General features: G+C 44.2%; 2 protein-coding genes across 7 annotated transcripts in view; one reads left to right on the top strand and one right to left on the bottom strand.

Annotated features, from left to right (window-relative positions):
• Window positions 1-658, bottom strand: part of UBN1 (ubinuclein 1) — a 50,056-nt gene extending 49,398 nt beyond the window's left edge. For both annotated transcript variants that reach the window (XM_037143498.2, XM_053671603.1), the window contains exon 1: window positions 463-658. The gene's annotated coding sequence lies outside the window, so the exon portion shown is untranslated. The remainder of the gene's footprint in view (window positions 1-462) is intronic.
• A 672-nt stretch (window positions 659-1,330) lies between these two features.
• Window positions 1,331-15,702, top strand: part of GLYR1 (glyoxylate reductase 1 homolog) — a 36,268-nt gene continuing 21,896 nt past the window's right edge. For 2 of the 5 annotated variants that reach the window (XM_037143505.2, XM_037143503.2), the window contains exons 1-5: window positions 1,332-1,431; window positions 2,451-2,487; window positions 3,386-3,465; window positions 11,744-11,882; window positions 12,446-12,688. In XM_037143505.2, coding sequence (XP_036999400.1) covers window positions 1,394-1,431; window positions 2,451-2,487; window positions 3,386-3,465; window positions 11,744-11,882; window positions 12,446-12,688 — 537 coding nt within the window. In that variant the 5' untranslated portion in view covers window positions 1,332-1,393. Of the gene's footprint in view, window positions 1,432-2,058; window positions 2,081-2,450; window positions 2,488-3,385; window positions 3,466-11,743; window positions 11,883-12,445; window positions 12,689-15,702 lie in introns of those variants that run through there. The other 3 variants (XM_037143507.2, XM_037143506.2, XM_037143509.2) reach the window with 2 other exon arrangements.

The raw sequence follows: 15,702 nt of genomic DNA, 5'->3' as shown, positions 1-15,702 counted from the left end.
AAAAAAAAAAACAGTAAATGGCAGATCCTATAACCAACAGTACTTTAGGGAAACTGAACTACAAAGAAAAACCAGGCTGTGTACAAGTCAGTTTGCTAAAAACTCCGCATAAGAAAAGTCGCCTAAGGGTGATGTGTGTGAACCCGCCACCTTTACAAGTAGAAGGCGACCCAAGAAAAAGTCCGATTGTAAGTTAAGCCAACACTTGACTTAGAATCTTTGGAGTATGCAACTGGAAATGGTACCTTTTGAAATTTTTATTTTCTATCTGGAATTTGACGTTTGGGCTGTCGCTGTGCTGCACTGTTTCTAGTTCCCCATTCAACGGTTTAAGTTTTTACATAATGAAACTACGCCTAGCATCTGCCTTGCTGCTGTCACAACAACCTGCTCCTAACTTCTCAACTATGTCAAACTACAACGCAGATTCCCTGAGAGCCCAGTCCCGACAAAGACACGCACCTTTGTCCCCGATACAACGCAGGCTACGGCCCCACGGGCCGCGTTCGTCGCCCCGCGACCGTCCTCATGCCGGCCCGGGAGCCCGGGTTGCGGCGCTGCTAGCGGCCAGCCCCCGAGCCAAGCTTCCCGGCGGGCGGCCGCCCTGAACCGCAGCCCATTGCCGGGTCCCGGAGCGCCCAGGGGAGCTTCGCTGGCCGAGCCGCCAGCCGGCCCAGGAGGAAGTGAAGAGACGCCGGCTCCAAGTCGGTCGGTCTAACAACTCCGGACTTCGGGGCTGGAGCTCTGACGCCCCGAGAGAACTTGCAGCGCAGCCGAGACCTCGGGGTCCGAGCCGCTCCCCGAACGCAGCGGTTAGCGCGCTCCGCAGAACCCGGCGGCCCTCCAGGCGTGGCCACGTAGAGCCGGCGGGGCGCGGGGCCCCGGGGGCGGGTGGAGGCTGGTTTCCAGGCCCCGCCGAGGTCCGTCAGGGCAGCAGGAGCGGGCAGCTTGGCGACGCAGGCAGCTCCGGGGCCCGCGAGGGACTAACGGACGTAACGGAAACGCCGAGGTAATGGGGGCTAGAGGCCAGGGTCCGGGGCCGGGGCAGGCCGCAGGGCCGGCTCCCTCGCGCGCTCAACCTGCAATTCAGTCGTCGTCGTCGTCGTCGCCGCCGCCGTCGCCGCCGCCTCAGACCGCGGGTGCTTCGTTGTCACGAGCAAAGGGAGGGGGAAGGAGCCCGGAATCTCGGGGCTCCGGCGCGGGGAGACCCGGGCGCCCTGGTCACATGCCTCTCGCCCGGCCAATAAGTCCCGGCGGGCGCAATAACGTCAGAGCAGCGGCTTGGCTGCTGACAGCCGGTCCCTGTCACGTGGCCGGGAGCACTCCAATGGGCGGCGCCAGGAAGATCTAGGGTTCCCGGCGCCCCGTGCGTCTGTGGTGGTTGGGTGGTAAGATGGCGGCTGTGAGTCTGCGGCTCGGCGATTTGGTGTGGTGAGTTTGGGCGGCTGGGGCCAAGCGAGGTACTCCGGGGAACTTCTCCCTGGGGCGCGGAGTTCGCGGCCAGCTCCGGAGCTGCCTTTATGTGCGCACCAGGCTGCGAAGAGAGCGAGATGAGGTGCCAACGCTGAAAACGACACCGGGCGGAAGGGGCAGCCTTGCTTGGAGGGACTCAGTCCAAGGGTGGCTGTGATGGGCCCCGCTCCGATCCGCGAGGCCGCCCGGTAGAGAGCTATGCTCCAGGCCAGACGCCCGCAGCTATTGTGAAGGGCGTCCCCGGCGTCGGCGCGGACGCCTCTTCCTCTGGGTCTTGCTGGGGTTCCTGGGAAAGCGGGAGAGCCGTGGAGCCCGCGGAGCCTTCTCGCCTGGGCAAGCCCGTTAAAATCCGCGCTTTGCGATGAAACTGACCTGTGCGGGGGCCTCGGGAGCGGATATCGAAGCAGGACTGATGGCGCTGCCCCGTGAAGAAATGGAGGGGACACTTCTTCTTTACGTTTGGCAGTGACCAGTGCCTTCTTGGGTACCTCTTGTAGTCTGCTTCTGTGTCCCCGACAACCGCCCGAACCAAGATCGACTGTCGCCGCCTCCCTCGAGCCTGCGTAGCTTGTTTCTTGACCCAGAGGAAGGCTTCCATTAGTATTTGGTAAAAGCTGGCTGGTCTCGTGGCGAATTAAAACAGACTGTACGGGGAAGTCTGTGTGTACAGAGAAAACGCCCCCACCCCCATCAGGGGGAGGCTCTGGACGAGTGATTCTTGGTGGTTTTGTTGTATCCCTTGGTACCAGAAGAATGCACATACGTGTACAATTTTGCATTCCATTTATGAGGGCTTTGGGCTTGTTTGGTCCATCCATGGAAGCCAGATTATGAACTCCTGTTTGCCAGCTTTTGTTCTGGCACGTGAAGGGTGCAAATGGAGATTAAGGGTGGGAGGTGGAATTGCATATTGAGTGGTTTGAAGGAGGTGGACAGGCTTTTCCAGGGCAAATGCTGACTCTCTGTGTCTTCTCCAGGGGGAAACTCGGCCGGTATCCTCCTTGGCCAGGAAAGGTGAGTGTCTTGCTACTAAAGTGAGGGAAGACATCTGAAGTTAGGTTTGAAGAAGTGAAGAATGTAAGATGCATTCCCCTCAGTTTCTAGCATTGAATTAAACTATGCCTATGTAAATAATGCTCAGAGTTTTTTCTCTAATATCAGTTTGTTTAGAAAGGGCAATATAATATAAACCAAGTAATTTAATCTGCTATAATTGCTTATTTCTTGAATCAGAGATGGTTTTGGTAGAGTCTTTTCTGCCTGGAAATCAATTCTAATTTGAATTTAGCTTTATACTTAAATCTTACAAAAGGAGAAGAAAATAAATTCTCCAGAAATAGAGAAATCTAAATGTAGGTTAGTGAAAAGTCAAAGTATTTTTGTCCCAACTCAGTTTAAATCTTCTTTCCATGTTACCATATGTGCTGCTTCAGTGTGTCTTTGCAGAAGTTGGCATTTCAGATTTTGCATGAGGTGATCCATCATAGCTTTCCAAATGTTCTGTTTTTATATTCTTGCTAGGAGCCCAAGAATATAAAAATATATCTTTACACTATCTCTTTGCAATATGGCATTTTCAGTGCCTCAGTTACCTTTCAGTGTCACTGTAACATGTCTGAACTCTTCCACATTGAAGTATTTTTAAAAGTGACCTATACACTTCTTCAGTGATTACAGGGTCACTTTGGGGGAGAATGATGTTGGTCTTACCTTTCTTTTTAAAACAGGGCCATTTCAGTAAAATTGTATCTACCGAACACTGTGCTACATGTTAGATGTAGAGAAATTCTGTGGAAATGTACCAAGTCTAGGTATATACTAGGCCCTGTGTTTTTATTTAAAGACATTCCTTTGTTTTTCTTTTACCATCTCCGAGTCGTAGAAAAAAACCTCTTTCTATTTTATTTTCCAGATTGTTAATCCACCCAAGGATTTGAAAAAACCACGTGGAAAGAAATGCTTCTTTGTGAAGTTTTTTGGAACAGAGGATCAGTGAGTAGTGCTCACCAAGAATTTCACTTTCCCTTTGTTTAGGCATTGCCCTGAGTCTGAGCTGCTTTGAGAATATTCTAGGGACCCTAGTTCAGTCTTATCATAGTCTATAAGGATGGTAAATCATTCTGGCCTCATACCTAAATAAAAGGTGTTACTCTCGCAGAAATTGTCCTGGGCTGATAACAGTGTCATTCAGCTGAGAACTGGAGCTCACCACCTTCTAAATGTAGTAATCACATTGAGATAGTTCCTCACATCTCTTTACCCAGTTCCATAGGCTGTTTCTTTTATAAAGCCTACATTTGGTTCTCATTTAATGGCTATTTATCACTGTGGACCATGCATGAGGTACACAGTGGAAATTAAAATATTATCTTAATGAAAATAATTTTTTAATCTGCTTTCTTTTATAAGACTAAATGATTCACTCTAAAACTGTAACAGTAAAGCTTTTTAACCAGACCTTAGAATTGAAATCAAAACCATTAATGTGTGATTCTTCGATAAACCATATAAGTAATCACAGTGAGGGAGGGGAAGAATGTGTATCTGCCTGAGTGATTTGTTTAGCTTTCTCATTACTACATCAAGTTGATTACCTAGGTCTAGCTAGATGGTTTGATTTCTTTAAGTAGTTTTATTTCTGTGTATGATTCTTTCAGGAAAAGATCATTTTGAGTTAGGAAAATGTGACCTTTTTGATTATTTAATACCAGTAATTACAATACACATTCCTAGTCTACAACCATACCACCCTGAACACACCCAATCTTGTCTAAAATAGACATTCCTAAAAAGCGATATATTATGTAGGAAAACCTCTAACAAACAGTGTTCTTCATTCACTCAGGAGTTTATGTGTCAGCATGCTTACTCATCCTGGTTTAGAGTTTGCCTGCATCATACAGATACACCAATATACCTAGCCCCAGTTCTGTGTTACAAATGTACTTAACAGCCGTTTGATATTTCAAATAAATCAATATTTCAAACGGGTCACTCTCCTGGAGCCGTGAGAGTCAGAGACACTCTATAAAAGAGAATCCATGGTATGCCATGGATTTCACCAGAAAAATTGTCCGGATGCATAAAGCAAGCACTTACTGTACAACGATACTCCACAGTGCTTGATACAGAAGGGAACTTACCAGGAAAGCAAATGTTTCGGTGCCCATCTCCTAGGAACTTAGGACAAAGCCATAGACATTTAAGATGTGATTAATGTAGAATGAGTGGTGCAGATAATTATTATATAGAGATCCGTGGAGAATAGCCATGTCAAGGGCTGATACAAGAAATGGAATTTGAATCAAACTCTGGGGTTGGGTTTGTATAGACAAGAACAGTAAGGGTATTCCAGGCAGTGGGGATACTATAAACACCTGGGCTTTGAGTTGGGTGTGTGGGCAGAGAGAGGCTCCCTGCCTAGGGTAAAGAACTTGTGCTTGGGAATAACATGAGGCAATATGGTTGGCCCAACTTGTGTACTACTTTGTTTAGCTAACCCCAGTATGAAAGAAAAATGGGAACTCATAGAAAGTGGGAGTTTAATCAGATTACAGCATGCCTGAAAGTCATTGTGTTTTTATAGTTTTTCTTGAGTTCTGAAAGGTTAGAAAAATAAACTGTATTCCTTGTATAAGAAATACCATAGGTAGGATACAGAAAAGTGGAGTCGAGTGAATTTCCAAGCTCAGGCAGGCAACCAGGTGAGGCCAATGAAAAGAAGTACTTACTGAACACAAAAATAACCTAATGGTGTCAGTGTTGGTGATGATGTGATTTCTAAGTAAAGTTTTTTTATGTGATTCATAGCGAGTGGGTACAGAGAAACAGATTTAATATTTTTTAAACCTTTTAAACTTCCTTGATAGAGTTCCACATAAAAAGCTATTTAAGAATTAAATCGCTGCAAGACTAACATGTTATCTTTCTGTGGCTAGGCAGTTGATTGAGCGAAAGGAAACAAAGGGTAAGGATCTACAGAATTTCTCCAAAGGGCGGAGGGTTCTTAGTGACCAGTGTTAAGGCCGATTTTATTTAGTGCCTTTATATTATTTGAGGGTGAAATCTCCAGATTATTGGGTAGCTGTGAATTACTTTGGGGAAAGAGCTCTGGATGTGTTACCAGATGCATTGTTACCGGATGCATTCATATACTATACCAGTTTCACCTACTCTGACTTGGGCAAGGTCTTTCATCTTTCTAGGATTGTGCATCCTTATCCACATGTGAGAATAATACTCCCGACCTTGCAGTTACAAAGAAGTAGTGTCACTGGTTTATAGTGTGGTTTGGTATATGGCAGGTGTTTAACAAGAATTAGGTTAGGATATAGATCTATTACAAGAGAACCAGCTGGTCAGAAACAAGTGGCTTTTTGTAGAGAAAATGTGAGAGAGACTCTGCCCATGAGAGAGAATCTGTGTTTGAAAGGAAAGTCACCTAAAAGTAGGAGGTTCCTAAGGATGTCAGCATGTCTGCTCTTTTGACCAAAAAGTCTTTGAACACAAAAACAATATGTTGTTTCACCTTTTTAAAAAATTTTTACATCCTTCCACCTTTATTAAAAACTATATTATGCATTTCCAGGAGTACTTTGTACAGTCCTGGCCATGCTCCCAAAGGAATGTGGCAGAGGAACTAGTCAAGATCCAGAAGGGGGACAAAGTCAGACAAAAGGGTAGGAGTCTTTAATGTGAAAGAGCAAAGACTGAAAAAAAGCGCAATCCACATTGATGAAATAATAAATGGCTTAAGGAGGTAAACCCCCAAACATTTCCACAAGCCGCACGGTGGGTAAAGTAAATGTTGTGTGGCTATGTTTCAGACATATATGAGGATTACGGTGTAAACGTTTAAGAGGTAGTTTAGATAGGGAATTCAAGTGGACTCTTTAGGGATGAGAACTACTTTGTGAAGGGCAAAGCCATAAGTGGCTAAAGAAGAAGCTGGACTCAACCTCACCTTTAATACCTTTTTAAAAGGTTTATTTCTATTTATTTTTAGAGAGTGGGGAAGGGAGGGAGCAAAACATCAAAGTGTGAGAAAGACATCAATTAGTTGCCTCTCACATGCCCACAACCCAGGCAGGTACTCTGACCGGAAATCAACCCAGTGACCTTTTGGTTCACAGGCTGGCATTCAGTCCACTGAGCCACACCAGTCAGGGCTCACCTTTAACATTTGATGTGCGCTCAGCACATCCTGGAGTAGAAGCTTCTCTGGCGATTGGGCCCTGACCTCAGTGGACAGGGTCTGACCCAGTGGGGCTCTTCCTGGACTCCCGAAGAATGTAAGGTTTAGTCACAGGTGTTCACTTGCAAAACTGACATGCTACTTATAGAGAAAATGAGTAGAGATAGGGTTTTTATATTAGGAAGGACCTTTATTAAAAGTGAAAGCAGTAGCTCCTTCAGATAAATGATTTTGCTCTGGCTGGTGTGGCTCAGTGGATTGAGTGCAGGCCTGCGAAACAAAAGGTCACCAGTTCAATTCCCAGTCAGGGCACATGCCTGGGTTGCAGATCAGGTCCTTTGTTGGGGATGTTTGAGAGGCAACAGGTTGATGTATCTCTTACACATCAATGTTTCTCTCTCCTTTCCCCTCTCTAAAAATAAGTAAAATCTTTTAAAAAATTATTTAATTCTTTTAGAAACCTGAGCTCAGAGTTTAAAAGTTTGGTCAATGACTATGGGTAACAGAATGGAGTTTATTTAGTTTGTAGGTGCTTCAAACCAACAGAAACAGGCCTGGCCAGGTGGCTCATTTGGTTGAAGCCTCATCCCACACACCAAAAAAGGTTGTGAGTTCGAGCCCTGGTCAGGGCATGTGCAGGACACAGCCCATTGATATATCTCTCTTCCCCCACCCCTCTCTCCCTTCCTCTCTCTCTCAAACTAGTAGACATTCTTCAGGTGAGGATTGAAAATAAAAACTACCAGAAACAAGCCAGTTCAGAGAATACTGTGGGCAAACAATGATAGATGGAGAAATAGAGGCAGGATATTTGTGGGTTTTAAGTCAGAAGATGTCAGCCTGAGGTACTTTTACATCAAGATGATAGTAGGTGGGACAGGCTGGGTGTGAACTGTCTGAGTACTAAAGTAACTTTTAGAAAAATCTGTGGCTCGTACCATAACCGATTGGAACCATCTGAGCATCCCTTTTTCTTTTCACCTGGCAGTTGATTGACCCACATTCCCCACAACCGACACCATGTAATAGTGGGAGAAATGAGCCAAGTGGATAGTGAGGGCCACTGTCTGGGCTTTTGGACTGAGCCAGCAGTGTGCTTCTGCCAGGGATGGTTGGACAGTAGCTATTCTAGCACTGAGTAGATTCTCCTCTCCCAGCGCCAGCAGCACCAGGTGACGTCTTTGGTGGTGGAGGCAATGGACTGGAGCGGATGTCATGCACCGGAATTACAGAAATTGGCACAAAAAGAAGCAGCTGGCTGCGTTGGTGTAGACAGCAGCTTGAAAGCCTCATCCAGCATTTGGGAATGTTATCAAGTTTTGGGAACAAAATCTATATCTTATCTGCAAGTCTTTGTTGATGTCCGTATGATAATCATTGCTCGAAATTAACTGAGGAGTTCTAAATTACTTCTTTGTGGCTTCTTGGTTGTTGCATCTTTTCGAGTTGTGGTTTTGGGGTGTCTTGATTCCTGAATGGCTTAGACTTGGACCTCTAACACCTCAGTAATCCTTAGCCTTTTTCAATGGTTTGAGGTGGGGACGCTTAGAAATTATTACTAAGTACTACTTACTGGTTCCATATGGAGAAGTGAACCCTCATTTTCTGTCCTGGTTCTTGTCCTCACCTTTGGACTGTGCTTGCATGTGTTCTCTCTCTTCTTCCCAGATGGTTGTGTTTGTGTGAAGTCTGAGACACATATGTGAGGGTGTTTGAGATTATTCATAGACTGGCATCTTTAATATGATAGCTGCATGGTATGATTTTAATTTAAAGGGAGAGCAGGTCAAATATGGAAGTTTTTGAAAATGTGAAGTTTTTAAATACATTTTTAGTGAAGTGGATAATCTGAGGTTGGCTAAGTGAAAGGTTTATATTCACAAATGAAAAGACTTTGTAGGAGGCGTATCAGAATACCAGGGTAAGTTAGCTGCTTTTGACTGTACTACACAGATGCAGATAAACCACTACCCAGTAGTCCTTGTTCTGCAGCAGAGGTCTTTACTGTTGATTTGATGTTTTTTAAAGATAATACATGTTTATAGTTCCCCATGAAAAACTCTAGCTATAAACTATGAAAGGGTTTTATTCATCTCTGTCCCTCAGCCACCCAGTTCCCTGCCCACTGTTATCCAGTGTTTCTTAGGGCGTAGCCCTCTAGAGATAGTATGTGTATGATCAAGAAGTTACCTGTTCCTTTTTCCTTATTTTTACACAAGTGGTGACACACTACACATACTGCTCTGCATCTTGCTTTTTTTCCCTCTTAGCCAAATATCTTAAGGGACCTTCCATTTCATACTTTGTAACAACCTCACTGATTGTTAGTTATTTTGGTTTCAGGCGTTTACTTCTGCAACAATCTGTAATTAACTTTCTTGTACATAAAAGCAAAGGCACTACTTCAGACACAACTCGACTAAGCTTGATTTTTCTGACTTCCCCGCCTACAGCAAGTCGGGCAGAAAAGGTCCATCTTCATGTAGGCATTGGGAGAATGACATGAAGGAAATCATGGGTTACAACTGTATCAAGAAAAACCACAGTTGGTAAAAAATGTAGCAACAGCAACAACTAAAAGCCACTAGAGCCTTAAAAGATTTAACTCAGAGGCACCCTGAATGTGCCCAGAAGGCATCATTTACCCCGTAATTATTTATTGAGCACCATTTGCATGTCAGGCCTGCCTGATGAGCCTCAGTGAATAGAGGAGTGGTGCATTATTGAAGCTTCTGCTAAAAAGCATACCATCTTTAAGGAGACAGGGTTTTGCAGTACTATAGCCATTAGAGAGAAAATTATATTCAGGCAGCCAAAGGGATTTCAGTTTGGTTTGCTTTTGAGAAGGAATTCTGGGGGTTTGGAGGGCTGGCTTTTTATTTACTGAATTTTTTTTTAATTGATTTTAATGGGGTAGAGGCCAGGAAAGAGAAACATCTATTTTTTGTTCCACTTATTTATGCATTCATTGGTTGCTTCTTGTATATACCCTGACCAGGATTGAACCCACAACTTTGGTGTTTGGGGAGGACACTAACCAACTGAGCTACCCGGCCAGGGCTATTTCATTTTTCTGATGTAATAGAATTCTCCAACAACAGGTTGATTTCTTAAGTAGACTAATTTTTCTTGCATTTATTCTTCTGAAGTTATATTATTGTTTTGAGTTGATTTAGCAAATCGTTTTCCGTTTTCAAAGATTATCATAGAGGACATTTTCATTTTAGTATATCAAATGCCAGTCTTCGGGTTGAATGGAATTTTGATTATTGTGTTCCTGGCAGAAATCAGTAAAATGCTTTAGTGAAAACATAGGCATGTATTTATTTGTGTTTCGTGCGCAGATGTCTTTCCACTAAGTGGTTGGGGGGTAGAGTAGGGGTTTGGATTCTTACAGTGTTTTGTCCCAACTCAAGGGCTCCATAGATACCATGTCATCGGTCTCTTACTGGAACTTGTGCAAGTCTGATGTGGAGTTCAGAAGAGGAAGAGACCCGCCTTGAGGGCTGTGTTTCTTTAAGCTTCATTACTGATACTCGTGTCATATGCGAGCCACCAGTTAGTGTGACAGTTTAACTTGCTTTTCAAGGCACATCTAGCTTTGTATCTGATTGCTCTGATGGTCTGTCCTTGGAAACACTATATATGCAAGGAAAGGCAAGAGGGTCAGTTCAGTGGTGTACTTGCCAGACAATGTGGGGTTGAAATTTAATTCCAGTTTGCCTCCCTATAGATTGGACCCGTTGACTCTATAGTGTCAAATTTCAAACTTTAAAATTAATTGGTCATGAAAAAAGTGCCTGCTTACACCATCCAGTGGAAGCTCTGTGCAGTGAGAACAGTGTCTGAGTGCCCATTTTTCCTCTCTTCTGTCTAGTTTTGTTTGCTCACGGATAATCTGCTTAGTCCTGGTTTGCTCTTGCATTTGCAGGCTGATGGCCCTGGACTGTTGTGTTTGTTCAGACCCATCGTCACTCAAAGGACAAGTGTCTGTTGGTAGCACTGTTTTTATGTACAGAGGTTAGCACTTTTACTGTTATTATTGAATATTCTCCAACTTTCTCTGACAGAAAGAACCCTAAGTTAATGGGATAGCCCAGTTGCTGTATCCTTAACCTGACCCACGTTTCAGAAGGTTATACTATGGAACCTGTGAGTGTTACAAGATAAGACATAAGTTGTTACCGCGTCAAGCCTATAAAATTCTCTCCTTTATACTGGGAAACTGAATGTCGTGCCGGGAAACCTCAGAAAGTGAGCTGGGGCAGATTTGTTCAGATAAGTATGGTCGGTCGGGTATTCCAGAGTTGACATTTGAGGGCTTTTTTCACTTTCATGTGTTATGTACTGGTGTTAGGAATTACAAATTAAATATTAGAAAGTATGTTTTTCTACCTGTAATCAGAAGCAGAATCTTGTTTTTAACGGCCTCTCTTTGTGATTGCTGCCCTCATTCCAAGCCCTGTGTCACATGTTTTATGATCTAGTAGCAAGGGATACAATCATTTATGAGCAAATATCAGCTCTACAGCTGCAAATATCTGTAAGAGCAGAAGTTGTTGCATTAGTTGTTGCATTTCTTTAGCCCTCATAGCATCCCTCATTCTGAGTTGATTGACAGGTTGTCAATCAATGTGGTTTAGGTTCTTGGCTGGGCAGCAGTGCTTCCAGGTGCCCCGATTTTCTGGGACCCATATGTAGCTGTCTGTGCTGTGTGGTGAGAATGGGAGAGCACCTCCAGGTTTTCTCTGTCCTGAGCAAGTGGCATGGTGTGTGTGGTTCAGTGTGGGAGGCTGGTGAATAGGAGTAGAAATAACCTGTGACACATTGATTTTATTTGGAGGATATTCTGATTTTGCTTGTTGTTCTGCTTGGCTTGTTTGTTCCAAGAAAACATACTTTTAGACTCAAGAGCTTGGGGTGGTCAGTAGCATGTTTGGAAAAACTGGCAGGCCTGTTTCAAAGTCCAATTAAAGCAAATGAACACTTGCATTGTGTTCTGCTGTGGTGAGGTGTTGGATACTTTCTGGCAGAGGCAGTGTGGATCATACCCTTTCTATGTATGTTTTTTGCTAGTGCCTGGATCAAAGTGGAACAACTAAAGCCATATCATGCACATAAGGAGGAAATGATAAAGATTAACAAGGGAAAACGATTCCAGCAAGCTGTTGATGCTGTGGAAGAGTTCCTCAGGAGAGCCAAAGGGAAAGACCAGGTGAGAGACTCTATGATTCTTGATTTATGCCAATGCCAGACCAATTATTTTTGCATAGTAACTAACGGATTAAATATAACCTGTTATATTTAAACTCAAAACTCCTTTCTTATGAAATGCCAGTAGAGAGAGAGCCATTCAGTTCTGAGGTATCAGCATTTTGGTAGTCAGCTTGAAACTCCACATGCTTGCGGCCAACCTTTCTGGAATAGATTGTTGCTCTTAGAAAAGTCACTTGGACCCAGGAGAAGTGTCTGAGTACAGCGTAGGTCATTTCTCCTTTTATAGGTCAAAGATTAGGAGCACAGCTTCTAGGATATATCCACTGCCTAGGTATAAATCCCACTTCTTAGCTTTGGGACTGTGGGCAAGTGACTTGACTTTTTGTTTTTGTTTTTAATCTCCTTCCCCAAATGTAAGAGGGGACAACAGCAGATCCTGTTTCATAGGGTAGTTGTGCAGATGATATATGTAAAGTGCCCATCATAGGGAATGGCTCATGTAAGTGGTGGTGGTGATGGCAGCGGCTTTTGTGGTTATCATTATTATTGTTAAACTTTCAGACATCATCCCACAATTCTGCTGATGACAAGAATCGGCGTAATTCCAGTGAGGAGAGAAGTAGGCCAAACTCAGGTGATGAGAAGCGCAAGCTTAGCCTGTCTGAAGGGAAGGTGAAGAAGAACATGGGAGAAGGAAAGAAGAGGGTGTCTTCAGGCTCTTCAGAGAGAGGCTCCAAGTCCCCTCTGAAAAGAGCTCAAGAGCAGAGTCCCCGGAAGCGGGGTCGGCCCCCAAAGGATGAGAAGGTTTGTTTTATCTCTGTAGCTTCTGGGATTAGTGACTTCCTTTTGTATGCAGCAGAGTCGAGCTCTACAGTGTGCTTCAGTGCACTGAGTGAACGTAGAGTCCTGTGCCAAGTGCTGTCCCAAAGAGTCCTAGAGACCAGGGGAAGGACACAGCCCAGATGCACAGGAGTGAAGTAAGAACACAAGACAGGAAAGGATCATGCATTCAACTAAATGCTCGAGTCAGGAGAATGGTCCACCTGAGCAGCATGAAGGGGCTGGTACTGGAAAGGATTTAGCAAGAAAGAAGGGAAGACATTCCAGAGGTGGAAGGCGCAGCTCACATATGGGGTTCGATATGAGTGTGGACATTGTCAGTACAGGGAGAGGACAGGAAGGAGAGCAGAGAGATAAAAGTAGGTTGTCATTGGAGTGTGGAGAGTGTTGAGGTCTACTTAAGCAGTGTTGTATTGTCCCGAAGTCAGTAGGGTGCCATGAAGTTGTTTGAGCTGGGTGCAGAAGCGGCAGTGTACTACAAGCTGTGTGTTAGTAATCGTGGAGGTCAGAGAAGAAAGGCTCATAGCTAATTAGAATGCTAAACCCAGGTATGTGTTCATGAGGAGCTATCCTAACAGAGTGGTAGCAAATATTGAAAGAAACTGAGGTAGTTCAGAGGAAGAGCTTATAAGATTTGGCAACTGGTTATATTGGGGATGAATGGGAAAAGGGAGAAAGAGGTTATTCAAGTTTGTACCTGGGGAAATGGCAGTGACTTTCTTAAAGCAGAAGAGTCAGGCCCTGGCCAGATACTGAGTTGGTTGGAGCATCATCCCCATATGCCAAGGTTGCGGGTTTGATCCCCAGTCAGGGTGCGTGCAGAAATCACCCAGTGGATGCATGAATGGGTAGAACAACAAGTTGGTGTTTCTCTCTCTCTCTTCTTCCCTCTCTCTTTCTCTCTAAAATCGATAAGTAAAATTTTTAAAAAAAGAGAGAAGTCAGGAGGAGCCAGCTTATGAGACAAGAAGACCAGTTCTCTTGAATGGGATGCATTTGGGATGATGCCTAGACCACCGGGCAGACTTGGAGTACCAGAACAGAAAAGCAAATGTGGGAAGCAAATATGTAGGAAGAATGTTGGATCCACGAGACTAGATGGGTTTTGAGTTTGGGAAATAAAGGAGGGAGATGAGTGAAGGGCAGGAGTTTGTTTTGCAGTTAGTGTGCCTGTAGTTTAGGGTAAGAGGAGTCAAAAGCCAGCAAAATGAAATGAAGCAGAAATAGCATACCCTTCTTGTGAAGATTTTTGTGAAGTCTTAGGTGCCAAGGGAAGAGAATTTGAGATGTAGTTGGGTAGTCTGTCTAACACAGGAAATTGTGAGAGCAGGATCAAGGGGTAAGAAGCCAGATGGCTGGCAGAAACAGTTGGGTGATGAGGCTGTGATGAAATGCTAGACATCAGATCGAGATTTGCAAATTCAGACACCAGCAAGACCAGACAGGTAATGGAAGTGAGTGGAGCCAACTAGTGCCAGAAGAAATGGCTCAGGCAGGAGGTTCAATGGCTCTGCCCTGCCTCCGTGCTGAGAGCATTAGATTGGCAGTGGCTGGTGGCCCTGGGGGGGTTCATGCTCTGTCCATGGAGTTCCAGCTAACTTTTGCCAGATTGTCTGGTTTTTCTCAAGAGAAGCTGGAAATACAGATTTTTATGCGAAATGTTCCAATTTTAAATGTCAGTAGCTAACTCAAAATTTTAAAACACTTATTCCAAAGGAACATCTCTTGATGAGATCTAGCTTGTGGGCTGCCACTGTGTGACCTCTTTGTTTAGAGAGAGCCCTTCATACTGTCAAATGACCTAAGATGAGAGTTACTGTAAGCTGGGGACAGCTGTGGGTGACCATGAGCCAAAGGCAGATGGTTTAGAAAACTGCCACTACATTGTGGGGAGAACAGGAGGTATGATCTCATTTGATCCAGTTGAATGTATTTCCAAGGATCCAGAGGAATCTGGGACATCAGGTATATACAGTTATCCAGATTCATTTTGTCTGGTGTCTTAAGCCATGAATCTCTCTAACTCCTCTGCTAGCCCTTGGAGAGAAATTACTTCTTTTTGGATAAAGGGAAATATAAAGGAGAGGTTAGCAGGAGGGCCTTGAGTTTGAATCCATGACTTGCTACATTTGTATGACCTTTACCAATCACCTTTGCCTTAGTTTTCTTGTCTGATCATTGGGGATAACAAAAATACCTACCTCTTAGATTTGTTGTGAGAATTCTCATATTTTGCTGTGTATAATGTACACCTATGTTTTTGAGTGTGTTATACATGGGATTATCATGCCCATTATTGAACCCATGGTAGGAAGTCATTATTATACCTATGTATAATGTACATCATTATTTTTCCCTCAAAAATTTAGGCAAAATGCACATTATACATGGCAAAATACGGGTAAATGAGTAACACAAGCAAAGCACATAGGACAGTGCCTGCAGCACATTGCATTAAGTATGTGATGAATGTGGTACCTTTGTTCTTTCTCCGCAGTAGCCTGTTGTGCAGTGAAGGCAGTGTTTTGGTGCAGTCCCAGAGACCGCCGCCAGGCTTACTGTGAGGGACTCCTTACAAGCTCCCAGTAGAAAGCAGTTTACCCTTTAGTCTGAATTATTACTAGTGAGGAGGGCGGGTTGTAACCTCAGAACCAGATCTCCATCCAGGAGCTCTGCCTGCTGTTGACCTGTAGGGGGTTTCCTTCTGCGAGGTCTCTGTGCTTGACCTGGCCTTTAATGTAGGATTTGTTAGGAGAGGAAAGAGCTTGGCTAGTGGTGTTGGGGAGATGACAGTTTCAGTTCAGACTGTTGATCTTAATTAAGCACCTTCAGGGACATAGGGAATCTGCTTGGTTTTGGAATTTTAGTGCATCTTATGATTTTATATATCCTGTGGTCTAAAAAGTATATGTGTGTTGCCATAGTAATTGTCATTTGGCTGGCAAGCTCTTCTCTGAAACAGCAGTAGCCTAGGCTGA

This window comes from Artibeus jamaicensis, unplaced genomic scaffold (assembly GCF_021234435.1).
Source record: "Artibeus jamaicensis isolate MK-2021 breed Jamaican fruit bat unplaced genomic scaffold, CSHL_Jam_final contig_700, whole genome shotgun sequence".
Taxonomy (NCBI): Eukaryota; Metazoa; Chordata; class Mammalia; order Chiroptera; family Phyllostomidae; genus Artibeus; species Artibeus jamaicensis.
Note: the sequence above shows the minus strand (reverse complement) of the source record. Positions and strands in the feature narration are given on the sequence as shown.